General features: G+C 40.6%; 1 protein-coding gene across 4 annotated transcripts in view; it reads right to left on the bottom strand.

Annotated features, from left to right (window-relative positions):
- The window catches only part of LOC109478937 (dynein heavy chain 7, axonemal-like), a 54,531-nt gene that overhangs the window by 3,143 nt on the left and 24,621 nt on the right, over positions 1-26,767 (bottom strand). For 2 of the 4 annotated variants that reach the window (XM_019780743.1, XM_019780745.1), the window contains 36 exons: positions 26,619-26,714; positions 25,979-26,023; positions 24,888-25,013; positions 23,304-23,501; positions 21,624-21,776; positions 21,036-21,204; positions 20,513-20,639; positions 19,908-20,127; positions 18,515-18,736; positions 17,723-17,959; positions 17,211-17,324; positions 15,571-15,870; positions 14,919-15,148; positions 14,149-14,338; positions 13,314-13,454; positions 12,709-12,826; positions 11,905-11,990; positions 11,615-11,757; positions 11,267-11,378; positions 10,890-11,029; positions 10,445-10,559; positions 9,849-10,012; positions 9,213-9,366; positions 8,460-8,651; positions 7,862-8,029; positions 7,063-7,364; positions 6,314-6,429; positions 4,632-4,833; positions 3,946-4,216; positions 3,321-3,482; positions 2,866-2,964; positions 2,530-2,631; positions 2,151-2,312; positions 1,443-1,625; positions 962-1,102; positions 352-582 (listed from right to left, as the gene is read on the bottom strand). In XM_019780743.1, the coding sequence (XP_019636302.1) occupies positions 352-582; positions 962-1,102; positions 1,443-1,625; positions 2,151-2,312; positions 2,530-2,631; positions 2,866-2,964; positions 3,321-3,482; positions 3,946-4,216; positions 4,632-4,833; positions 6,314-6,429; positions 7,063-7,364; positions 7,862-8,029; positions 8,460-8,651; positions 9,213-9,366; positions 9,849-10,012; positions 10,445-10,559; positions 10,890-11,029; positions 11,267-11,378; positions 11,615-11,757; positions 11,905-11,990; positions 12,709-12,826; positions 13,314-13,454; positions 14,149-14,338; positions 14,919-15,148; positions 15,571-15,870; positions 17,211-17,324; positions 17,723-17,959; positions 18,515-18,736; positions 19,908-20,127; positions 20,513-20,639; positions 21,036-21,204; positions 21,624-21,776; positions 23,304-23,501; positions 24,888-25,013; positions 25,979-26,023; positions 26,619-26,714 (5,931 nt within the window). The remainder of the gene's footprint in view (positions 1-351; positions 583-961; positions 1,103-1,442; positions 1,626-2,150; positions 2,313-2,529; positions 2,632-2,865; positions 2,965-3,320; positions 3,483-3,945; positions 4,217-4,631; positions 4,834-6,313; positions 6,430-7,062; positions 7,365-7,861; positions 8,030-8,459; positions 8,652-9,212; positions 9,367-9,848; positions 10,013-10,444; positions 10,560-10,889; positions 11,030-11,266; positions 11,379-11,614; positions 11,758-11,904; positions 11,991-12,708; positions 12,827-13,313; positions 13,455-14,148; positions 14,339-14,918; positions 15,149-15,570; positions 15,871-17,210; positions 17,325-17,722; positions 17,960-18,514; positions 18,737-19,907; positions 20,128-20,512; positions 20,640-21,035; positions 21,205-21,623; positions 21,777-23,303; positions 23,502-24,887; positions 25,014-25,978; positions 26,024-26,618; positions 26,715-26,767) is intronic. The other 2 variants (XM_019780744.1, XM_019780746.1) reach the window with 1 other exon arrangement.

The raw sequence follows: 26,767 nt of genomic DNA, 5'->3' as shown, positions 1-26,767 counted from the left end.
GGATGGGTGGGTGGATGTATGGATGGATGTATTGATGGGTGGGTGGATGATGGATGGATGGATCAAAGAAAGTTGGATGGATGGATTTCTGCAGAATTCTGCAGAATTGGACAAGTCCCTAGAGACTTGTCAGTGTTACCTAGTAGTACATAATTGCTATCATATACTCTCTCATTTAGAAATGTCAATTGTTTTCATCAAACCATGTGTTTATATTCACTTTTTTTCTGGGTTAAGAGTGTTTTTCCAGATTTATGGTGTTGCTTGTTACACACAAACCCACACACAAACCCATCCAAAACAATACTTTCTACTGTAACAATAACACATAATTATGTTAGTATTGCTTACCTTGATGGCCTTCTGCACATTCTGCAGACTGCTCCTGATGGTTGACAGCAGGGCGTTGAAGCGAGTCATCTCCTGCACCAGCAGAGTGTTCATGCTCTGTGTGTACGACGTCGGGTACTTCCGCAGAACCGCGTCCGTGTCAAAGTTCTTGGGCAGCTTGGCCACGATGTCGCCGGCCACCGAGTAGATCTGCTCGTCCTCGGATTTGCCGCCTCCTGACGATGCCCTCCCCTAGGAACAACAGGAGTTACTTAGTACTATGTATACCCAAAGAAATATTTAAGAATAGGCTATATTTTGTATCACAATCCACACTGACAATACAAGAAATGTACATATTACATACTGTGTATCTTGATGCAATACAGTAGCAAAATTCCTTATTTGGAAGTTTGAAAAAACTGCATGTTTTGTAACAGGGCTCCTTGTACTCACCCCCCCCCCTAAAAATTGGGTACAAAATGGATGTCTATTTGTACATGTGTAGGCTGTCTCTCATTGGTTGAACCGAGTAATTGCTTTTCTGTCATTGGTTGAACTGCTAATTGTGATGGACAGTGAGGATCAGTCTACTGCTTTTCCTCCTAACAGTAACTATGCTGTTTCTAACCTGTGTGAGGAGGATACTGTTGAACATGACGTTGGTTTCTCCCTGGTCCTTGGTGATGTCAGCGTTGGAGTGCATACCGAACACCTCCGGGGCTGGGATCAGGGGCAGGCTCTTGGTGTACTCCAGGTAGTGGTCTGTCGACTGTTGGAAAATGAAAAACAAATAATATGAGAAAAATGATTCTCTAGATCTGCAAGTGTAGCCTTAACCAGGCTTTGGGAAGCCGCTGGAATGAGTAGAAATTGGCCAAATGATATGCATGGGGAGTTGGTACACGCTAAGAGAACAGTTTGCCATCTGTCTATTTGGCCAATTTGTACTCTTTCAGGCCACTTCCTAAAGCCTGGTAGAGGCTATGCAACATTTTTGAAGAGGGACACATTCAGTAACACCACTATTACTGTAAAACAAGAGTTCAAAGATCTCATACCTCTGGGAAATATTTAGCACTTCAGGAATAATAAGGTAATAAGGCACTTACCTCTCCCTCCTCTGGAGCGTAGTACTGCCCGCTGGGTGAGAACTTGTACCCGTCCTGGCAGATCTCAGGACAGTAGAACTTGTTGAGGATGGTGTTGAGTGTGCGGCGATCTCTGTCGTCTGTCACACGCCCACCGTAGTTACACTCACCGGTCAGGTACCGCAGCGCAGGGTACGGAACGTCCTGGGAAATAAACAATTTATTGACTTATTTATCTAATATGAAGGGACAAAAACAGCACACAGGAGGAGTGTAAGCTGTTCAAGAATGACTTTTGTAACTTTAATGTATATTAATGATCATAAATTTATTTTGTATTTCTATTTTGTACTAGCTGACCATGAAAAAATTGCTGTACTTATTGTTGCTTCAATAAGGCTTTAGTCTTCATAAATCAAATATTGCTGTTATTTATTTTTGGGCAACGCCACATATAATTCTTCTGAAAATGACAATGTGAAATGATTAATAATATGCATTTTCAGCATCCACTTCAAGTGGTATCAGTAAATTTGCACAAATGACACTTAAGGCTACAAAATTCAAGAATTTCAGAGAGGAAGAGTCAATTTTTATCAACTCATCCTTTGTTCTATCATTCATTCATTCAGTCATCTTCTTGAGAGGGTACCCTTAGCTTAGATCAGTTGCAGTTTCAGTCACAGTTCAGTAAAACAGCTTAACTGTCACAGTTAGTAGTACACTGACCTCATACTCATCCAGGAACATCTTCAGCTGTCGGACGCTGATACGCAGGTCTGTCTCGTTAAACTCGTACGGGATGTTCCATCCAAGAGGACCAAACTTACGCCGCTCTTGCACCAGGGCGTGGAAGAAGCAGAGACCGTACAACATCTTCTTAAAGTATTTCTGAGGAAAAAATGGAATAACAGATATTACGATTATTTTTTTTTTTAAACAAATTTGCTCAGTACAAGACCAAGAGAACACTAAACTAAGTTGAGTTTGCTGAAGCAGCATCTCTTCTGTCTAAGTCATCCCTAAGCCATGTTTTGAAGTTAGATCCTGGATATAATGATCATTAAATAGAAATACTACAGTGACTGTTAAGTAATCATATACTTACAGGTTGTTTGCAGCCACCGAAGAAGTCTGGGTCTGAGATTGGGTCCATGAGGAAGGATCCCACCACGTTCATACGCAGACCTTTGGGGGGCTCGTTGGTCATCTGAAAAAACAAAACATTAATTCAGGGCAAATTCATGATCATTAGGAATCAAAAAGAAAACCTGAATCTTTCTCTATTTCTCTTCTCCTTTCTTCTGTCCTTCCTTCCCCTTCTTTTTCATTTTCTTCCCTCCCCTTCTTCTTTTCCTTCCTTCCTTCCCTCCTACCTTCCTACAGAATTATGAACAGAGCTGATACTGTATCTATGAAAAGAATTTTAGCAAAACATCTGTACCTTGACACCATTCTGCAGCACAGTGACTGGGAAGTGTTCCGAGGGGTAACTGGTCAGCCACAGGCGGAAGTCAGGGTGGACAGTGTCTGGGTTCAGTTCCTGTAAAGGGGTACAAGAAATCGGAAATTTTAGACTTCTGGAGGTATTGGAGGGTCCCTCATGCAATCCTTGGCTTCCTGAATTCCCCCCATGTCAACCTCTAAGTATTCCTGATGGCATTCTGCCTGTCAATCTTGCCACCACCCACATGCTTTCAACCTACTCAAACACACAGCTCAACCACCTAATTTAATACTTCCATATAGGGAAGTAAGAATGACTTAACAGACTGTGAAGGAATCCATAACACACTTTAAACATCACACTTTTGCCATCTAAAGTTCTAGACATAAGCCACCATACATAATTATAGCTCTGACATATTGAGACTCTTAGCTTGTAGAATGACCTCTTACCTCACAGAACTTCTCCAGAGTGGTCATCCAGGACACGGCCAGATGGCAGTTCTGCAGGACGGTCCACAGCCCCTCCTTCATGGCCTTGTCCAACATGCGCATGGCGATGGGCCCCTGACCCTGTCCCAGAGACAGGGAGTCCATCTTGGTGCCACCAAAGCCCTGAGGGGGAACAAGAAAATTCTTTTAAAAAGCTGTCTGGGGGACAAGATAGGAACAGCTGGATGGAAGATTGGCAAAATATTGTTGGCAAAAAATAGCATGCAAATTAGGCACATTGTTTTGGTGCTGTCCTTGGTGCTGAAATTACCATTATTGTTGTATTGACATCCAATGGACTTAAACTGCCTCCACTCCTGAGGTGTTGCCAAAAAAGCTGTCATAATAACCTTAGTAACGCAAAGTGTAAAAAGCTGCATTATGTAACATTAGGACTATACTTAGAAGTTAACTTTCTAGTCATTTATTTACAAAGTAAGTTGAATCAACCCCACTCCATTGCAAATAAGTGCCATTTAGAAAATGGAGGTGCAAAAATATGACGCCTTACGAGTGTGTTTAAAGCTGGAAATATGGTTTTCAGTCTTAGCATATTGTGATAGTTAAGAAGATGAGCGCCCCCTACCATGTCATCTGCAAACTTCAGCAGGGCAGCCATGGGGTCCCCACCAGGGGACAGCACAAAGATCAGCGGTGCACAGCAGTGGCTGTCCCCGAACGCCTTCCCAAGGTCAAACGGCGGCGGCTCCACGTATTTCTTGCCCAGCTCGGCGGTGACGAAGTCCTGGACCATGGGCACGATCTTGTCCGGACGCAGACATCGCATGACGAGCATACGCTTGAAATTGTCCATGCTGGCCCATTCAGCAGGGTAGGTAGAGACATGGGGCTCAGAACTGTTGGGAGTTAAACAACAGGGTTTGAATGTGTCATAAACACAGCACAGAATCTTTTTATCATCTAAGGTTTGAATAATGATACTTTTCAATAATCCTTTAGGGTGGCAAATGGTCTTTGATTTCTCAAGATCAGTAATATTATGTATTATATAAAAAAACATCAAATACAACAGAAAACACACATTTTGATACAAAAATTTGCACCAGAAGTTGAGAACACTAGGTATCCTCAAAAAAATGTAAAAATATTTGAATTTTTAACAGCAGTGTGTGTGATGCATGTGAGGAGCATTCAAATCCATGAGATACCATTAAATACAGACGAGTCCAGAACACCAGCACTACATTTGTAAACCTTACATGTATATCACAGTCCAGGAATGACACAAAAAATACACTGCTTTCTTCATACCTGTCGTACACCTCCTTCCAGGCATCCTTGTACTGAGTGAACTTCTTCCTGATGCCCTTGTAGTGGTCCAGCTCATCCAGACGACAGAACTCATCCCAGGACTTAGCAGGGAGCCAGGTGCAGGGGTTAGAGTAGGGGTTATCCAGGCCGATACCACCTGTCAGCAGGAAACGCCACTCTTCCTCCTGGATCTTTCCTTCACCTGGTGACAAAGGAAAAAAAAGATTGAATTTCTTGTTAGTTCCAGGTACAGAAGTATTGTTTTGGAAGGCTGAATGGCTTCAGTTGCTTGGTGGAGGGAATAGATTTTGACAGAATAATCACTCTTTTACTAGTAAGGTCATACCGGTCTTGTCCTTGGTGCTGAATGTACATTAAAAGTCATGTCAAGCCTGAAAGTGACCCAGTAAAACTCCCCAGTTCAAATACATTTCACAGAAACTAAACTATTGAACCCTGATCTACATATGTACACTCAAGATATCTAACAAGTAACAACAGTTTCTGTTTTCTCCTATTCTGAACTGAACTTCTCAACTGTTGTTAGAATCTCAAATGAACATTTCTGTCTACTCCTGCCTACAGACTAGATGAAACTGAACCTTGCCTTAGAAAGAACAACTGTTCTTTCCTATTCAAAAATCAACTGAATCTGAACTTTCTGAACAATGTTATACAGAATTGAACTCAACCTGAACTTGTGAACTGTTGTTAGAATCTGAACACAGTGTTCGAAATACCTGTCTGCAGTCTGCAATCTGCAGATAGATTTTCAAGATTGCAGAAGAAAAATTTATACAATCTGCAATTTTGCAGCAGGAAAAATTGGCACTTGGGATTTGGTGCTCTTGGCCCCAAGGACAGACAACACTTAAGCTCCTGTTCTAGATCTGAAACAACAGGAGCTTCTTCACTAATTTGCATCAACCTTGTCTTGACTTGTCTATCTTTTGTTTCTTTTTGGACTTCCAAAAATTTGTCTTCACTAATTTGCATATAAATCAATACTTTTTGCTTATAAACCTGCAGTTCTCCTTCAGTCTCTTAGTGTCACTGATGAAAGGTAGTAGTCTGACCGTTTTAGGTAGCACCAAAATTATATACAGCTACTTGAGTAACTGTTTTTTGTGTCTTTTATTAGTATGTTTTAGTATGTTTTTGCAGAAAGTTTTCCCAAATTGCAGAACAAAATTTTGACTCTTCTGCAATATTGCAGAGCACTGAAAAAAAGTATTTCGACCACTGGAACATGAACATATCTGCCTAGTCCTGCCTACCAGGGATAATAGGTGGGTTCACTCTATCATCATCCTCATCCAAAACTATATAAGGCTGCCCTGTGGGGGAGGGAACATCTGCACATCAACCTCTGGCAATCTAATTAACTTTCTATCAACACTGACCAATGAGATGCAAGTCTGCTAGAATAGACTAATCCTGACTAGCCATTTGCAATAAGGCATTCATCCAATGAGAGAATGGCAGTTAACTTTTTGACCAATGAAAGAGTGAGTGCATGTCCATCAAATATGTGCCTTTTTATGTTTTTATGTTGTATTACTGGATTGTACTAGTGATGCCATTGTTTCTATAGACAACTTTTAATAATACAAAATAAATATAGGTTGTAACTGTGAAGCCATAGATATATTCTTTGTTATAAAATTTAATGATAGACTTACCTTTGAGTAAGTTGATGGTGAGAATGAAAGAGAAGAGCAGCTTGTCTTTCTCAAACAGTGACCGGCAGATGTTACAGTACAGGGAGTAGGTGAAGTGTTCACGCAGGTTCTTCAGTCTGAAACAAACATGATGAAAATCAATGTGAATATCAGTCTAGCTTTATCTTATTGAAAGCTATCCCTCTAACCTTAGTCATAGGTTAAAGATTGTGGATGCTATCTGAAATGTCTGACTCTTCTCTTCATTTTCCAGTTGCTTGATTCATTTTGTATTACGTACATAGTACCACCCTTCCAAAGTATGCAATAAGTGTCTTAGATGCTATTTATAGCTAAGGCAATCAATGCACTGGGCTAATTCCTATGTTTTTTTAGGAAGAATAAATGTGGTATTATGTTCTATACAAATTAGCATGAAAATTAGGCAAAGACAGGCTTGAAATCTAACTTCCTGGCACTTCTAAAGGTATCTAAAGCTGTAGCCAATGTCCTGCCCTTGGTGCTGAAACGGTCATTATTGTTGTGTTGCCATCCAATGGACTTAAAATGCCTCCACTCCTGAGGTGTTGCTAAAAAAACTTGTATTACTGACCCTAGTTATACAAGATGTTAAAGACACCCCTAGCTGTAGCTTATGTGTTGCCCTTGGTGCTGAAAGATCATTATTGTTGTGTTGCCATCTAATGAACTTTAAATGCCCCCGTTCCTGAGGTGTAGCTCTAAGGAAAAGCACAACTTCAGACGTTCACCTCTTCTCCAGATCTTCTGCCTTCTCAGAGTTCTCAATGGACATGATGAAGAGGTTGACAAACCAGGTGAGAGAGTACTGGTACATGGGCTCAATATTAGCCAGATCCGTGATCGAGAAGAACAAGATGGTGGAATGTTTTGCGATGGGGATGTAGCCCAGACGCGCCGTGTCGATCTTCTTCTCCGTCTCCTCGGCGATGGCCTGCTTCTCTGAGATTTCGTTGGCGAGAGCCTTGGAGGAGGACAGCACCTTGATGGCAGTCTCGTCTTCCAGGATGTTTCCTTCTGACGCGGAGAGAACCTGGAACATACCATGAAAGAATTGTTTATAGGGGTGGACAGGAAGAGAATGTATGTTTATATGTAATTTTGCAGATCATGCAATTTTTTCTTTGGTTGCGTGAATAATCCAGTGATTAGTGACCTTAATTACCTCTGGACCAAGAGGTTGGGAGTTCAAATCCCGGCTGTTGTTGTTCAACCAACATGCATGCTGCTAGAGAGGGTTACAGTCCTTTGGACAAGACATTAAGCTGTGATCCACTGTTCATTTTGCTTGTCAAAAAAAAATTAGGGGAATTTCTCAATGAACCTGTAAATACTGTAGATGGCATGTATCTTCTATGTCACAACCAGTACTAGTGGAAGAGTAGTTCTTCGGTGAGCTAAAACTGATTCGAAATCATTTTGAAATTCATTTTTATTTCTTAAAAATAGTTATAGAAAGAGTCTGGACATTGTTATCAATGACCTGCTATGTCTACTGAAGAATTCAAAGAAAGATACTGCAGATCTTACCTCCAGAATCTTGTCCTCGATCTCCTTGAGTTGTTTCTTGTTTTCAGCAGACTGAACGATCAGCTGGTTTTTCTCTTCCTCCAGCTCAGGTCTCTCACACCTCACCACGATACCCAGCAGTTGGTCCTCCAGACCCTCAGGAGTGATCATGAAGTTCAACAGTGTAACCTATGGAAAAGTAGGGAGTCTAGGTTACAAGTGCTGTCCAGCAGTGATGGGATCTTACATTGAGTATAGGACTTGGTAATTAAATAGAAGGTAATATGGGTTACCCCACACTATATAAGGACAAACAAACTTCATAGCAGTCCATATAAGGACAAAGTCACCTTGAAAGACCATATAAGGTAAAACCCACCTTGACAGTCTGACCATTTAAGGACAAACAAATCTTGACAGACCATATAAGGACAAACCCACCTTGACAGTCTGACCATATAAGGACAAACAGATCTTGACTATATAAGGAGAAACCCACCTTGACAGTGTGACCATAGAAGGTCAAACAGATCCTCACAGACCATATAAGGAGAACCCCACCTTGACAGTGTGACCATATAAGGACAAACCTTGACAGACCATATAAGGACAAACCCACCTTGACAGCAGTCTCAGGCAGGTAGTGTGGGTTGCGCAGTTTGGTGGTGATGTAGAAGCGGAAGTCCTGCGAGTACTCGATGGTGGAGTCGCCCAGACGGATACACAGACTGCCGCCCTGTTTGAAGGTCTGTTTCAGCAGCAGGGGTTCCAGGATTGGATCCAACTCCTCACCAACATTCTCCAACAATACCTGAACAGGAAACACATTTTGCATTTTAGGGATGTTTCGTAGATATTGAACGGGCTTAACCTTCTTCCTGATGCCTAACTAGTTCACCAGATGGCTACCTTAGCAGGCTGAATGTTGAATAGAAACAAGTCATGATTAGAAATCATCATATCTAGGTATAAATTGACTTATCAAAAACTAAAAATTCAATAATTTCCTCCACCCCACTCCTACCTTCTTTTCTTCATGTCATCCCTTGCTCTTTCGTTGCTATTTTCTGTTCATTCCATGCACAGTATTCTTCTCCCTTTCCCATTCAAACCTTCCTTTCATTCCCTCTCACTCTAGTTTCTTTTCAGACCATTGTTCTACTTGGCCATGTTTCCCTTTTTTTTAGTCCTTACTCCATTTCTTCTCTTCTCCCCCTTCTCTACTACATTGTACCTCACCTCAATCATGACCTTGAAACCCCCATATGACCTTGCCAGTGTCCGGAGTGGCCAACTGAATACAGTAACTTCGTTCTCGCCTCCCTCCCCTCGATAATGACTTTGAAACACCCCCCATGACCTTGCCACCTACCGGAGTGCCAAACTGGATGCAGTTCTCCAGAGTTCTGACAAAGTCTCCGTCTGTCAGTTTGATGACGTGGATGTTGTTGGCCTTCTCCATGTTCTTCACCCACTTGTTGGCCTGACCCTGAGGGTCAATCATCAGGGGCCAGCGCCGGGAGTTACTGCGAAACAAAAATGGCCGACACATACATCAATGACAAAGCTACGTAAGCTTTTAGTGTTATAGAATAAAAAAGAGTCCCTTTCTTCAGCGAGTCTTACAAACCTGATTGGCTATTTACAACTTTTAGTGCAAATATGTGGGTGTATGTTGTACTAATCTGCTTTACAATGTAATGCTAAAAATATTGCCTTGAATATTTACAAGCATACTTTGGCAAACCAGGAAATTTTGTTCCTAAAGGATTGTTTCCAGAAGCAAAACTATACAAATGTGTTAAATGCTTGGCTCTATCAAATTTTTTAAGGGAACATCATTCTTAAGTTTGTCTTTTGTCTGAGCAAACAATGCAAAGTTACAAAGTACTCAATTTCTTTGGAAAAGTATTATTTTCAAGTAACAAAAATGCAATAATGAATTTCTTTCCCCAAAGAAACAAAGACCATTAACTGCCCCCCTCCCCACCCTTCTGCACACACATACCTGATGATGATACCGTTGTCTATGGAGAATGTGTCTGTGGGCAGACCTGCAATGTTCCAGGCACGGATCTTCACAGGGTCACCCAAGGTCGCGCTCAGGGAGAAGTCTGCGGACGCTGGGATGCCCAGCTCCTTACACTCATGGTACCACTCTGTGGCCTGGTCCTGTAGGGTGGTGGGACATTCAAATAAAGTGTCAGGCACACATTTAACAATGTCCGGATTAAAGACAAAGGCTTCAAACTGTGTGCAGCTTATACTTAGTAATACATAGCAGATATTATATGAAAAACTACTGTCAATGTATGCATCATAAGTTGTTACACATGAAAATCAAAAAAAATCTCCATATTTTCTGGAGGATCTCAAGATTCTTTAAAACAATCTCAAGATTCTTTGAAACAACCTCAAGATTCTTTAAAAGAATCACAACAATCTCAAGATTTTTTTTGAATCATAGAAAAATCTCAAGATTCTTTGAAACAAACTCCAGGTTCTTTGTAATAAACTCAAGATTTTTTACAAACAACGTCAAGATTGATTGAAAGAATCTCAAGATTTTTTAAAGTAATCTAAGAGTTTTATAATTTTCCTCACCTGTCTGAATATGGAGGTGAATGCGCCCAGGTAAGCCACCACACCTGATGACACCAGCACGTCACCTGTCAGGTTAGTGTACTGTTCTCCCAGCTCCTTAGCCATCTGGGTCCACCTGGGATAGACAGAATAGGTAACAATCATTGGCAAGCCTTTAAGATAGCAACGAGTGTTTGTGTAGGAGAAATGTTCACATTCTTTGGTGTACACCAATTCTGACTGTCCTTCATACAAAACTACCTCTACAAAATGTATGTTAATGAGTAAAACAGACTGTAACTGAACATACTGACTAGATCAAACAGCACAGAAAAATTAAAAGACACTGGTACATTTACACTTTACACAGTGTACACACAAACACACATCAAATTTAACCTTTTCTCTACTGCCTACCCCTGTAGCTATATGGCTACCTCAGTGCACTAAAGGTTAAATATCTGACCTGTCCTTCTCTCCACCCAGTCCACCAATCAGCTGCTCAGCTCTCTCCAGTTTCTTGGTACACATATCCACCTGGTTCTCCAGGTCGGCCTTCTTAGCCTTGTTAGCCTCCAGCTTCTCCTGCAGACGGGCTAGTTTGTCCTGTAGAAAAAAAAAAAACATTTCAATGTTTTTCACTGCATTCTTGTGTTTTTGAATGCTTTTTCAATACTAAAGGCATCCAATGCAATATCAGAGTGGCAAAACAAGAAAATATTCTGGATGAGGAAATCTGTTTGATATTGACATTTACTGCCATTTCTTAGCACATTTTCTTCATCATTTCAGACTTGAAGCATTGTGTGAAGCTATGTGAGAACTGAGAAAACTGAGACGTACCTGAACTTCCTTCAGAGCGGCTCTCTTCTGGTTGAGTTCTCCCATGGCGACTGCCAGTTCTGCCTCCGCCTCCTTCAGTTTGATTTTCTTGGGGGCCACAACCTTTGCCACTCTGGAAGGAGGAGAACAACGAAACTATTAGCTAACAATTACTGTACAGTATTCTTCTTCTTTCCACAATTACAACATGGGTGTACAGAAGTATTGTTTTCGTGGCTGAGTTTATGGGTTTGTAATATGCATATAAAATGTCCAAATACATGTAGGCACCATTGTAAGGTGTGTGGGAGGTGATTTAGACAGTTGATTGACAGCCATGATTTGAAGAATCTTCTGAAGATATCTTACTTGTCGTAAGACTCCATGGCACGTGCCCACTTGCACAGACCCTCAGCAGCAGTGGAGGCGACCTTGATCTTGTCAGGGTCAAACTCAGGGTTGGTGATGTACTTGGTACGGATGATTTTCATGATGGCTGGTGGAATGTTGTCCTGAAAAGATAGAATTCAAATAAGAAATGAGTTTGAGACTTACAAATGGCAAAGGTAACTATGAAACAGTCTAAGAACAAGAGTGAAGATTCAGACACATCTTGCAATGACTCTAAGTTTAGTATGATCTTAAAATGTTGCTGTTACCTTGTCATAGTCCATGAGACCCTGTAAGAACTTCATGTCACCAAGGACACGTTTGGACGGGCCCCAGAAATCCTCAATCTTCTTACCTATAGGAAGAAAACACAATAGTCATTCAATTTGAGTAAGTGTTAATTATAGAGAGTCTGACTTACAAGTACATTTTGTAGTGTAAGAGATGCATGATGCAATTTAAGTCAAAGTACACAATGTGAGATAATTTCTTTTTTTCTGTAAGTTATATAATACTCTTAGCCTAGTAATTCAAACTATTTAGTTTAAAAAAAAAATCACATTACTAGGATTTGCTAAAGGGTTAATCACTAAATCACTACAGGAGCTACAAGGATGGGAGGTAACTAGAACACCAAAAGGAGACAACTCATCTAGTAAATGTGATTCTCATGTGCTAAAACTACTGGTCACCCTGTGCTCACCAAGGTTACCTTTCTTCTTGTTTTTTCCTTCATGCATGATTGTAATCATTCAGTAAACATTATTAGAAATGATGAGCTCACTGACAGGTAAAACACACAATGATTGTCTGCAACAATTCATATTCAATCTATCCCTGCTAGTTCAACATATACTTCCAATGAGACACAGTATATTCTAACTATTCTAACTTGAAACTTCATGCATCTTGACCAATTAGCACATTATCTTTTCTGAAAGAAAAACACTAACTGATAATGATACATACTATCCTGATTAAGAAACCAACAAAGTACAGTCACTGTTACTACAATCTGGGGTGAATGTTTGTTTTCAATTTCAGATGAAAGTTAGTTGCAGATGTCCCCATACCTGATCCTGAGGGGTCAGGAATCCTGTCAGGTTTGACCCCCTTCAGCACACACACAGCCTCCATCACCAGTTTCACACCGGCAGGGGGGCTCTTCATGGACTTCACCACTGTGATGTCCTAGGGGGGATAGGAGATCAAAATTTGAATGCCACTGCCACAATACAGCAATTATCAAAGCTAAATTGTACCTCGAAAACAGACGATTTAGTTCACATTTCTTAAGCTTGATATAGCCCAGTTCAGGATTGTAATCAAGCATGTGTTGAAGGCCTTGATCTTGTTTAGACTATGCTCAATTGTTACCATGTCCAGACATGTTTTGTTTATGTCTCAGGGGTCTTCAACTTCGACATATATTCTAATGCACCACAAGGCAGATGAACAGTTCATGTTACCAATGCCTCTGGAGTATAAAGAATTTTTATTTATTTCATAATTTTCAAATATCATCCATACTTCCTAAATTCTGAGTGATGCAGGTAAAATTTGTTTTGCGCAGGTAATTTTCAATGTTACATGCACCAGTGCAGGTATGAAGAAATCAGCATGTGAAACCCTGCTCATCGTGCCTTGTGGAGGTATGACATGGTTGAACTCTACTTACAGCAGGTGTGAGAGTGTTGAGAGCAGCCAGAGCAGACTCCAGGATGGGGATGGCCTCGGCCAGGTCAGCATCACACTCGTCCTTAATGGCCTTGGCTGCTGCTGCCTGCTGATTGGCTACTGCCTCGTCAGCTTTCACCACCTGAAAAAGATCATCATCATCATCATCATTGTGACATGATAAAATTTTTTACATTTATGGTTGGTTGTAAAACAACCCACATTAGGCAAACTCAGATTTGTGGCACCACCACAAACTACCACAGTGTAAGAATATGTCTGACAGCTGTGTTTCCAGCTTTCAAAAACACTTGTAAGGCATTGTATTTTGGCACCTCCACTCCTATTTGCTTAGTTGATCCAACTTCATTTGTAAAGAAATAACCAGAAAGTTGTTTTTGTACCGTACTAAGGTTACATATTGTAGCTTTTTTTCAACACCTCAGGAGTGGAGGCATTTTAAGTCCATTGGATGACAACACAACAATAATGACCATTTCAGCACCAAGGATAGGATATGAGCTGCAGCTCAAATTATGTTTGCATCACAGTTGTACCCTTAAAAATTAGTTTTTTTAGATTAGATTTCAAGCCTATCATTAGCCTAATTTGCATGCTAATTCATATAGGACATGATGCCATATCTAATGTGCATTATTTTTCCCAAGAAGACCAAAGGAATTACCCTGGTGCTATCAGTAATAATCATCTTATACTTTAAACAGAAAACATGTAAAGAAATGCCCCCCCAAAATTGACTTTTTGTACCACTTCAATCTATGTTACTTGATGAAGCTTTTTGCTGGTAGATGTCAGTATTAGAAGTGAACTCGTACCTTCTCCTTCTTGGCGACCTCGATGGAGTCCCGTTCGATGATGACCATCATCTCGTCGACCTCCTTACTGGCGACGATGAGCTGTGGCTGCAGAGCCTGCAGTTCCTGCTGCATCACGCCCACCTGGTCTGCAGCAGACTTCAGCTTCTCCAGCCCGACTTCATAACGACGCTTCATCTTCATCACCTCACTGGGGGGAGATTAGTGGAAAGAAAAGTTGTTATGTTGTTTGTTTCTTTGTCTTGAAAACAATCTGTGTTCAGTCAACATTGGAATCCATTCCCATGCGTTTCACATGCAGTTGTAACTTGCATATTTCTTGTGCAAAAGTTGTGCAAATGGAGTGCACTCTTTAGCTACAATTGTGTGACGCTATCTTTGAGTTAAACACATAACCAAACGCAATTGACACAAACATCTGAGAAGCATTTGACATGAAAAATGAATCACGTACTAGATCTTGGCTGTGAATTTAATTCACATTCAGCCTGTTACTATACATGTAGATATTATTCAAAATGGGAGGCATCTTCCTTTAATGATCGGGCCAAGACGGCTTGGCAAAGATATGGTAAACTTTTGCAGTGACTTTATTTCTGTGTGTTTTGGAATGACCAGTCTCTATGATGAATTCATAACATTGAAATTTTTCCAGTGTATTATTATTGCACTGCACAATTCAAAATACATCAATTTTTCCAAAGTGCAAAACCTCCTTTCTCTTCTTCAGGCCTGCAAAATATAACCAGTACAAATTTTACAGCACTTACGTTCTGCGTTTGTCCAGTAGAGTCTTGAATGTTGTGATGAGTTCCAGGTAGGATGTAGGAGTGGTGTAGTTGTGCCGGCCCAGGGTGTTGAGGAAGCGTGTGGACAGGACGCGTGTTCCCGTGTGGAACTTCTTACACTGTGTGATGCAGGCCAGGCGAGTCTGCTGGTCGATCTCCACATCCTCCAGGAAACGGGTGGCCACAGCTTCCAGGGCGTCTTCAGGCCATTCCTGTAGGTCACAAGGACAACAACAGATCTATAGCTTTGTTCCAACACAACAGCAACACCATTAATTATCAGTCAACCTTGTTGACCTTTAACTGATGGCTGATTCTGGAAGCGTGTTGATGGCAGGAGTGAATCAATCAATTTGGTGAAGCACATCTGCCACTTTGAAAAGTGTGTTTGACACATCTCTAGCTGGCTTTTCCATCTTTTTACACAAATTTCATGCATAATTCAAGGATTTATTGGCAAATCTGATAGAGAAAGAAAACTTCAGGGATAAAAAGTGTATGAGCCATTGCCAAAAATGGAAACAACAAAGCAAATCTTTGCAGGAGCCTTTGCCAAAAATTGTACAGTACTAGTATAACTACTATCACAGTGTCACTGGCTTTCTAAGCTTGGAGTTGGCTACTCTTTACTGACCTGGAACCAATCAATGGTACAGCAGTTGACCAGTGACGGGAACTTCCTCAGACGGTTGCGGAAGGCGTCTCCGATGGGACTCATGGCCAGCACGATGTGCAGCTGGTCCCGGCAGCGCTCGATGAAGTAGTTAAACAGAGCCTGCGGCGTGCCGTCTGTCTGTTTGGACTTCTCCCGCTGTCTGTCCAGGGTTCTCATCTTCTCACAGATCTCGTTCTTCTCATCCAGGGCGAACAGGTTGGGTACCTCACCCGCGTTCAGGAGACCGTTCACGTCTTCCAGGAACGATTCTTCTTTGATCTGTTCAAGGCAGCAAAAAACAGATGCGAGAAAGCAACATTAACACATTGTACAATCAATATCTCAATATATATGTCTATGCAGAGCAGAGACTTTGATCTGGCAAAATCCGGCAGAGAATTCTCTATTAAAAGAAACTACAATCAGGATCTGATTCAAGTTAACCTTTTTTCTTGGGTCTGTCTAACCTTTTGACCTCCTGTCATTCTGCCTGTCAATCTTCCCTGACCAACATGCTGTCAACCTACTTCCTGTGGATGACCTGACTGCCTGTCATTCTTCTTATCCCCACCCATGTGTTGTCAATCAACACAAGCCCACAGGCCATAACAATCTGTACCTAAAAGTAAAAATTAACTAGAGTTCCACGATCTCATACCTTCGCCAAATTATGTTAGCCTTTATGAATAAGAAATATACTAATCACCCTGATTATGCAAGTAGGATCCTCAATTGCATGAATTATATCAGTCTGTTGATCATATTCTCCACCAAAAGACAGTCTTATCTTAACAAAGAATGCCATTTTCTCATAAATTATGCAAATGTGGTCCTTATTTGAATAAGTTATGTTTAATTATGTTCACCTTCACTTAACTTTCAAACACACCAAGTATGAAATTCCAGGCAGTTACCACTACGCAATTATAACATTTTCTCATCAATTATGCAAATTAAGTCTTCATTTGCATAATCAATATTTGCCTGTGTTTCTCTCGTTCTAAATAACATATGTTACAAGCTTGAACTTCCTATCATGGAATGCAGCTGATTTTTAGAATTTCCTCATTAATTATGCAAATTACATCAATATTCGCATAATTGTAATATCATTATGTCAAGCATCACTTAAGCTACCTACATACCAAAAATCACGATGATCCATCAATCGGTTCTTGAGTTATCCTCTTTTAAACATTTGTCCTTTAAACCCCCCTGCAGTTCTAGAGCAAGCTGCTAGGGGGCCTAAACTCACATCACTTCTTCCCCAGCACAAGAGCTACCTACCATCCAAATTTCATCACCATAGCATGTCTGGATCTTGAGATATCAAAACCGGAAGTTCTGCTGCAGTACCATAACAAGCCGCTAGGGGGTCCAAAATCTAATCATTTTGAGGTCTCATCAAGACCTACCCATCTACCAAGTATCAAGACAATCCATCAAGGCCTTCTCAAGTTATCGTGTTGACAGACAGACAGACAGACACACACACACACACACACACACACACACACATACACGAACGCCCCTGAAAACATAACCTTCTTGGCGAAGGTAATAAAGGAAACAAAACAAAGGCTCTGCCCCAGTGGTGTTGCCAAAAATGTTTTCCTGACCTGTGTGTCAGTGAAAAGGAAGACTCCATGTTGTTCCGTGGCTGTGGACTTCCTCAGGATGGTCTTCAGATCCTCCCTCCACTCCACACTGGTGTAGCTCTTACTGATCTCCACCTAGCAGATCACACAGGAATCACAGTTTAGCTTATAACAATTACCAATCATACTAAGCAGCCTGAGGATAGATGCTATGCAACTTTTCTCTATGCAGGGTCACACTAATTTGATTAAATTTAGTGAAGAAGAAAAAAATTGTATTGTTCACTTATTTGCATATCATTCAATATAGTTTGTGCTTATAAACCTGCCTTTCTGACAACTCTACAGTGTCACTGACGAAAGGTAGTGGATGCAACCTGAAATGTCTGTTTCCAAAATCATATCCTGTTGCTTGAGTTTTTTGGCATATTATGGCAGCTTTTTCCAGTAAAAAATAGTACATTAGATACTAGAAAGGAGACCCACTTGCAAAATATTTTTTTGGGCAGAAAGACCAGTAAGTTGCCCCTTACCTGGAACACCTCCATGTCAGCCATGTGTGCGGCGAGTCTGGTGAGAGACTGCCGACCGCTGCCCCCCAGTCCCACCAGCAAGGCGTGGCTGCGTGGGATGCTGATGATACGGGAGATACGCGACACGTGCTCGATGGCAAACTGGAACAGCACCAGGTTCATCGGCTTCTTACTCAGGTTGTTGAACTCGTCAAGGTGACCTTCAACCACCGTGGTCAGCTTTCCTAGGTCCATCACCTGTCACAGGAGTTATGGGGAAAGTTAATGAGAATGCAGCCTTGTCTGTGTGGACCCACTGGACAAAGTCACATGGAAACATGGTGTGAAGACCACCTCTGTGTTGGGGACCCCCGCAACAGTATAATAATCAAAGACTGGATACTACTTAGTCTACATTTGTCAGGGAGTCCAAAGTCTTGTTGTATCCAAAACCATGCTCTATCCAGAACTGTGTTCAGGCACAGTTCTGGATAGTCCACATGTACATGTATGTGTATCAGATAATCCAGAGCTTTCTTCTCTCCAAAAGGATACAACATGCTAGGGATTCAAGACCAGAACCTTTAGATTATTCCTTGTGATCCAACATAACATTGTCAGTGACAGTCTTGCTTCTGTGGTGGACCTGAGAAAATAGTTCTTAAATAGAATTAAAGTAATGCCCACAGCATTCAGTGTTCACAGGATCAATATTCTAAGATCGAAAAGTTTCTACTACATGTACAATGTAGCACAAAATCCAGTACCTTATACCTGAAAACCCAGATCTAACATTCTACAGAGGATGCTCACCTCTACATAATCCTTCTTGTCGTTCTTGGGGTCGACAAAGTCACAGAACAGCAGGGCGCGGATATCGTCTTCCTCCACTTTCCCGTCGTTGTTGGAGTCAAAGCGCTGCATCAGCGTGTCAAAGTCCTCCTTCATCTCGCTCTTCACCACCTCCCGCAGGTACTTAAACAGCCAGTCCCTGTCCTGGTCGTCCACCAGACGGTCGTAGTACACACGCATGACCTGTTCACACCGGGAATAGTCATTCACGATGAAGTTTATGTGGTAGGTTATTGGTAGGCCCAGTTCATTTCCTGAAACTGCTTTTAATTTAGGGTCAGATAGCTGAAAAAGACTGAGTGAGTCCAATTTTCTTTTTAGTGCCAATGGTGCTGCATATAGTACAGTTATGTTGCAGAGCATTTTCGAATGGAACTCATGATTAAATTTACTATGTATACCAGCAATGGCATATGCATGCGCAGAGCTTGAAAGGCGCAATTGCGGTCGCAGCAAGTTCATGTGTGGCTGAAAGGCAAGCATGTTAATGCTGCAAATGTGGCTGACCATGATACAACAGTGATAGGAGGCATTTCCATTTTACCTACAGTTTAAAATTTCAAATTGTCAACTGTCACAAATTGCTGTCCAATCATGACTGCCAGAAAGATGCCATGAGAATTCTTAATGTTTAAAAGAAAGAGAACACTGAGGCTTTCAGTGTCCTCTTCCTTCAACCAAATGACCTCTAATCCAAGGTCAACATATTGGGGACAAGGTCAACCAACTACATCAGCTGTTCTGAAGCGTGCTGAAAATGAGCTCGCGTGCCAGATCACCTAACAAACAATGCCCCTCCTTAACCCCCACCCTGCTGCAAGCTTAAACAGCTCACCAAACTTGCATTTGGCTACAGCAGAACACAGCAGTGAGAGGGTTAAGAGTCAGGTCACTATTTGTTAGGAGAATCTGATATACAGTACAGATCTCAAGTAATGTCCCTTCCCATGCATTTTACACATGGTTCTGTTTATTTCTTGTGCAAAAGTTGTGAAAATCGTGATTGAAAGCCATGTAGCATGTGGTTAATTCTCATGCAAAAGCCGTGTAAAATGTGGGCCCTAATTAACTGCAATTGTGTGTGGCTATATAAAATGCATAACCACACATAATTACATGAACATCTACACAGGTTTTGTATGAGATATCAAAACAAGACGTGCATGGCTTGTATATGCATTTTGATTGAGAAATGCACGACTTTCAATCCCTTTTTGCACAACTTTTAAGCCTAATTTGCATGGAAAGTCATTGGAGATCTGTACTGTAAGTTGTAAGCAAGGTGGCCGAAAGAAAACCAAGAATCACAGTGCTGAGCATGGTTTAAATTCCAACCCGGCGGTTCAGAATTCACCTCATGCACCCACAGCTTCTTGATCCCCTGAGGGCTCTCGGTGGAGTCCACGCGCGACAGGAGGACACCCTGCACCACACGGGAGAAGTCCCGCAGGTTGAAGAGGTAGTGTGACTTGGCTGGTGTGGGCAGGAGGTTGTTCATGGCGTTCTTGTACACCTCCACGGTACTCTTCACAAGCTGTTCAGTCAGTGGGGAGTACTCCTTCCCAAAGCTGTTCCTGTGGAAAGCATAGAAAAGATAATGATTGAAAAAATGTAAATTCTACCCTTCAAGTCTCATGAATTGCAGTTGTTGTCATTCTATACCAATAACTCTATGAAACTTCACAGATTTAGCAATGAACTAAGAATCATTTGTTGATTTTTCCTTCTTTCTTCCTTCCTTAATTTTCACACCTACTGTAAATTCAGTTATTTTTGTAGGATTTTATACCAAAGGGAAAAGAGGTTTTTTTATCAGAAACCCATATCCATGGTGTCATGTCATTTCTTTGTGGAAAGGTCACAGCAAAAGCCGTAAAAATAAAACTGCAAATGTTTCAAGATTTCCAGTTATTTTTAACTGTAACAAAACCCTCCACTGTGCCCTGTTTGTCCCTATACCTGATGTTGAAGTGCCAGTCCACGATACGTGAGAAGATGGTAGACATGGTCTCATCGTCAAACTCGTTGATCGTGATGGTGTTGAAGTGGCGCAGGAAGCGAGGTGTCAACGGGTTACGCCCACCACCTGGTCAAAGGTTGAATATTTTCGATATCACACATTTTATGCTCGAGAACAATTGTGATTCAATTAGGTCCTTTTTCTTCTTTACTTCTTTTAGTACTGCTGAATCCTTGCTCTGTAACTATATTTTCTTCAACATTTATAATTATGAAAACAGTGGATCTTTGTTTAAATGATATGATGAAGTTCTACACTAGCCATCTTTAAAAAAATGATGGGGAAAAACATCAATGGGTACCAAACTGTTGCAATTTTATAGCTTTCTACCAGAGGGCATGACTATACACAGAAAAGGTAGGACTGATTTTCCCCCTCTGTGGTGGACCATGCTTTCTGCTGCATGGACTGGACTATTTTTTCCGCCTACCCTTCACAAAGCCTAGTACACAAAGTGCTCACCTGGTGGTCCCATGCCACAGAGCAGCTGGATGTCAATCAGTTTGAGCATGGAACAGTCCTTCAGGTCGTACCAGTTCCAGTGGTCCAGCCACTGTCGCAGCAGCTCGATGGGTGGCTGGGCACCGTAGAACTCACGGGCCGGCATGTTGGTATCGTCAACAAAAATGATCTAGTGGTGGCAAAGTTGGAAGGAACAGTCTTATCAAGGTCACTGTCTCATTTAGGGATAACTGAGTCTGACTGACCAATGAGAGAATGGCAATTAGCAGTTCAACCAATGAGAGGGATTCATGTATGTTGGATACAGAAAAGTCTTATTCAAGGTCAGTTTTACTAGACTCCATGTCCCAGTTAGTGATACACTGATCCTGTCAATCACAATTAGCAGTACAACCAATGAGAGAATGGCAATTAGCAGTTTGGCCGATGTACATCCTGCATTTCAGCACCAAGGACAAAACAACTAACAACTTTTTTCTTAGGATATCTTTTACTCTCATCATAATAATTAAGAGTGTAAAAACACTGTTTTGATAGGCTTTAAGCCTACACCTTATCCTATCCCTAATGAGGAAAGTCAGACTGTACCATTTTCTTCCCCAGAGGGGGTCCGAAGACTCCCTTCCTGCGCTTGTCCAGTTTGGACATGATGATGTCCTGAGTCTGGTTTGCGCTGGTCTGGGCTGAGAAGTTCTGGATCAGGGTCTTGTAGGAGTCAGGGTTCAACTTCAACAGGAAGTCCTACAGGAGAGGGTTAGCTGGTGTGTCAGGTACATGTAGCACGATGTAGAATAATGAAGCTTCATTGTAGAAATGTACAGTAAATAGCAATGTTCTTGTCCATGCCATGCTTTACACCATGTCCACTTCAAATGTGTCACACAATGATTATCATGTAAAGTGTACAGTTTCACACTTAGTCTATCAAACATCAGATTCTGACCAAAAGGTTATAAAATACATGTTGTAAGAAGGATTAATACACTGCAAACCAAGTTATTTCAAGTCAAACAGAATAGAATGGATGGAAACCTCAGACTGACTATATGTCATGATACTCAACCCTAATTCTGCAACCTAAACTTCATGCATGTAGCTATTGAATTAGATGTACTGAATGTAGTTACGTGTATACAGTGTTTTTGTAATAATCTTTGTTAAATTTAAAACAATTCAGAACCATACATGTATTGTACTTATGCCTGTTTGATCTAACAATAAAATCAAAATTGAACTGAACTGAACTGAAAATAGACTGTACTGTACAACTGAACATCAATAAAGTACTAAAAGGGGGTCCACGAAGGTTAGAGTCATCATAAGTTTGCCATCTCACAAGACTAAGCAATGGAACTATTCCTGGATCACTGAAAATCTTCTGTGATGGCAAACCTTCCATAACTAGCCTGCCTGAACTTAACCCTGACTTACCTCACACACTTACCTCAGGTTTTCAAGAGATAATTTGACTTCCTAGAGTTATTTTGCTCTTATGGGGAGGCCAGAATTTCTACACTCGACTTAAATTGCTCACTGACTGACATACACAGTGACTTGGACAACTCACAATACAGAGAACTAGAAAGGACATTTTAACATCTACTACCTATAGCTAAGGGGGGGGGGAAATAATGCAACTAGGAACTAAAGCTATATCTTAAAGACTTGTGACTGCAAAACTTCTAATTCTTTCTGAACGAACTCAGAGTCCGTCTATTTGAAACTAAGTCTAGTACATGTAGCAAGGGATGATCTTATGCTACAAGCTCATGCTTGATTAATTTAACTCTTTTGGTTATCACAATGCCATTCTAATAGGAAGATGTTGAATGCTATAAGCTGGGTTATAATCTGAAGTGTACATGCACAAGGTGAAAGATGGTTGAAGATTGGTTGAAGGGAAGTCTACACATGCAGTACACACAATGATAAAGTTAGTCACTCACAGACAACAAAGTGTTAGTATCAAAGCACCAATACATGTACATAGCAAACACACACACACACACACTTTCTCTGTCTTTCTCTCTTGTTGTCTTTCTCTTTTTCTGTCTCTTACTGTCAGTCTTTCTGTCTCTGTCGTCTTTTTGTCTAAATTTCTGTCTTTCTGTCTCCTTGTCTTTGTCTCTCTTTCTCCCTGTCTCCTTCTCTATCTCCCTTTCTCTCCCTCACACACAACGTTTCTCTCTCTCACTTGCAGACATTACATAATTCAGTAACTGCCTATGTACATGTATATACAAAGGCAGTTACTGACTACAGACTTACAGTCAGATAGACAGATTTGCCTGTGCCGGTGGGGCCGACAAACAGCATGGGTTTCTGGTGTGTGACCAGCATCTCCACAAGAGCAGTATAACGCACGGTGTCAATGGTGGGGACGATGATGGAGTTGAAGACCTCGTCCTTCGGGATGGGCGGAGCATCGCGGATGGTCTCCACCCAGCGTTCCCAGCGACCAAGGTCCTGAGGGTTCAGATAATGATCTTAATTGCTGAACCTAAAATTACTTACAACCTAAAGGGGAAATGGATTTTGCAATTTACTTTTTGAAACACCCAATCACATGTAGTCAAAACAAGAATCAATGAAAATGAACTGTAAACAGTGTGTGTGACTATATTTGGTATGGAGAGAAAGAGCCAATGAGCATGTAGCATTTCTATATGCAATGGCCTGATTGGCCAATTTGTAGGAAGTGGTTCTTATTGCTGATTGGCTGTTGCAAGAACATAGCACTTGAAGCAGCAGAGACATTTTTGTAAAGGCTGCAAAAGCATGGAAATTGCATTCAACTAGTTTTAAACAGCAATGCAAAGCAATATGTTAGTTAAAAGCACTGTGGCACAATATAGCTAGCAACACATATTATATTATAGTCTGCGTTAGTGCAAAAAAAGGCAATCAACAAAAAACATTCAAGTTAGACTGTTAGAGCATACTTTACTGGTTAGCAAAATCAAACTGGTAGCTTTACATAAATGTAAACAATAGTTGAACAAAGCTAATGCCATCTGATCTTCAGTTAGTGCAACTTCATAACGAATGATTATATTGCAAAACAGCTTTCTGCAAGCAATGCAAGAGCAAGTTAGGGTGTTAGCAAATTGCAACTGCAGCAAGAAACGAATATTGAACTTCTTTTTACAGTAACTGTTACAACTACATGTATATCATGTCTTCAACTTGTAGAAACAATGGTTAACATTGAACGTGCAAACCAAGAACATGTTATGATTTTCTTGTACATAAACTCAGAAAACCCTGTTCTAAAACTGCAAACCTGTGTTATCCGGTACCTAGCCCTACTCCTGTATAAACTTAAACCATACACCATGTCATCAGTGGGCATGGGGGTTATCCAGGGTTTTTCTAAAGGCTTGGGGTTTATTTGGTTGGTGATGTCGTAAGCTTTAGCCAAGCCTTCTGAGATGGTCCCCTGGAAAGTGTCAAAATCACAAAGAAATTCTAATAGTCATTTTAATAGTATATGTGTGAGTAGACCACCTTGCAAGTTTGTGAAGCATTCAAAGAAATACATACAGAGGGGTAAAATGCATCTAACATTCTAAGATTTTATTTGACATCATTTGACATTATTTGATTTTTTATTTGACATCATATTTTCAGACAACTGGGTGCCCATATTCAATTCTGAAAAAAAAATGATTTTCAATGGGGCCCAGGAAAATCCTTGTGGAAACTAACCAAAAATGTAAAGCAAATGATCAGAGAATAGAACTTCAAGCTTTTTTTGGCAATGCCTCAGGGACAGTGCCTAATATGCATTTCTGAAATGCTTCCAAACTTTCTTGGTGGTCTCAATGTAGAGATAGCGTCTTAACTAATTACCTCCTTGATGAGTCTATAGTCATACACAAGACCTTCGTTGGGGAAAGGCACCGTGTATGGACGGGTGGGCGGGTCCACAGTGTCGTACAAGTGGAACTTCACGCGCGCTTCCTCCGAAACTCCGTTCTACAGTTTTACCCCAAATGCAGTGGAGGGGTGGGGTAGTACATTGTGCAAGGGGGGTGCATGGCAAGATGCGTTGAGGGGAGAATCATGGTGCATTGGCAAGGGGTTGGCATGCAGAAAGTATGGGATTGTGCATTGATTATTTATGGTGCAGATGTGATGCAAATGGTAGGATAGGAACACATGAAACATAGTGATCATTTGAAATGTTCAAAGCATGGAAGGATATTAAGAAATATGCATAAAGCAAGCAGGGAAATACAGAGAAAAACAAAACAAAAAACAAAGTAAGTACAGTGGAACACAGTACATCAAATTGACAAAAACATTGTAGAATATACAATTATTATCATCAATTGTAACTTAGCTCCTTTGACACCTTAAACTATTCAAATAAGACCTTCAAATTATAGCGTCACCACAGATATAATTATTGGGCCACACCAATTTGATTTCTTGGTTCACACATTAACACACAAACGTACACATGACTTCATTACCTGGAGGTTGAAAATCCAAAACCAAAAAATAAAATTGGAGTGGCCTTATTATAGATTATCCTTATCCTTCCCCTTTGTGCACTTTTACAAATTATATAGTATAATAATTGTATACCTTTTATGTTTAACTTGATGTTTATGATTATCATCAGTCATATTACCTTATCACCAAAAGTGCTCTTGTTGTTGCCTTGACTTATACAATTATATAACCTTAGGGTGCTGATCATTTTTAACCTTCAGCATGCTAATTTTTGAAATGACTGTTTAACCCTCCAGCTGCTAAGTTCTCTTGTATATCATCAAAATGTTGGATAAAAGAGCTCAATACAACAGCTTGAGGGTTAACAGCAAATTTAATAATTTTAGTTTTTACACCAGTAAAAGAATTTGGCATGCTGAGGGTTAAAAATGTTTCTCCTTACTCCCATGGTGATGGTATAGGTGTGCTCTGTGCACAGTTACCTGATTCACATCTATCATTCTGGCAACTTTATCACTGAAACCATTCTGAGGTGCAAGATTGAAGAGGGAACAAAGCAATAGATGATGTATGAAATGATCGCATTCAATCAAAGTACATAATTGCTGGCCTATATATACAGTAGTCTGGGTGCACAAGTAACTAAGATGAACATAGAAGAAAGCTATAGGAAGACTGATAAATTGCATAATAAATACATTATCTAAAGAGAGGAGGTACAATTTTTCAGAGGGTACAATTTTGAGAGAAAGCAAAGGGATCTTTAATAGAAATGTATATTGCAACAGGATTTTGAAGGATTTTAAAGTAACAAGCATTATGGCATATGTAAAGTTAGACATTGTTGAGATTTTAATTAGAAAATGAACGAAATGAAATCTTAAAATAGTTAGTGAGCTTCGACATGACTTTTCCTATGATCCTTAATTTGGAAATCTTTTTCCATTTCATGAAAAATTGTTAGATCAATAATGTAAACTGTTTCTAAATTTCAAACTGTGACACATAACTTAGACAAGCTATTGACTATACAATACAACAAAGTAACCCCATAATCGAAGATAAATAATATTCATTTGACAGCATTAAGAAAGAAAAGAGGGGAAGGAAGTTCTGTTTTACCTCCATGATTTCTCGGAAGAGTTCGTTGAACTTTAGGCGACCGTTCAGGTCCACGCTGGCCCCCAGGGACCAGACAGCAGAGAAGAAGAAGATGCACTAAAAACACAAAAAGTTCAAACAATAAAAACTCTGTTTTAAACACAAAAAAA

Source organism: Branchiostoma belcheri, unplaced genomic scaffold, assembly GCF_001625305.1.
Source record: "Branchiostoma belcheri isolate BF01 breed outbred unplaced genomic scaffold, Haploidv18h27 scaffold46, whole genome shotgun sequence".
NCBI lineage: Eukaryota > Metazoa > Chordata > Leptocardii > Amphioxiformes > Branchiostomatidae > Branchiostoma > Branchiostoma belcheri.
This window is presented reverse-complemented; position numbering and strand designations above follow the sequence as displayed.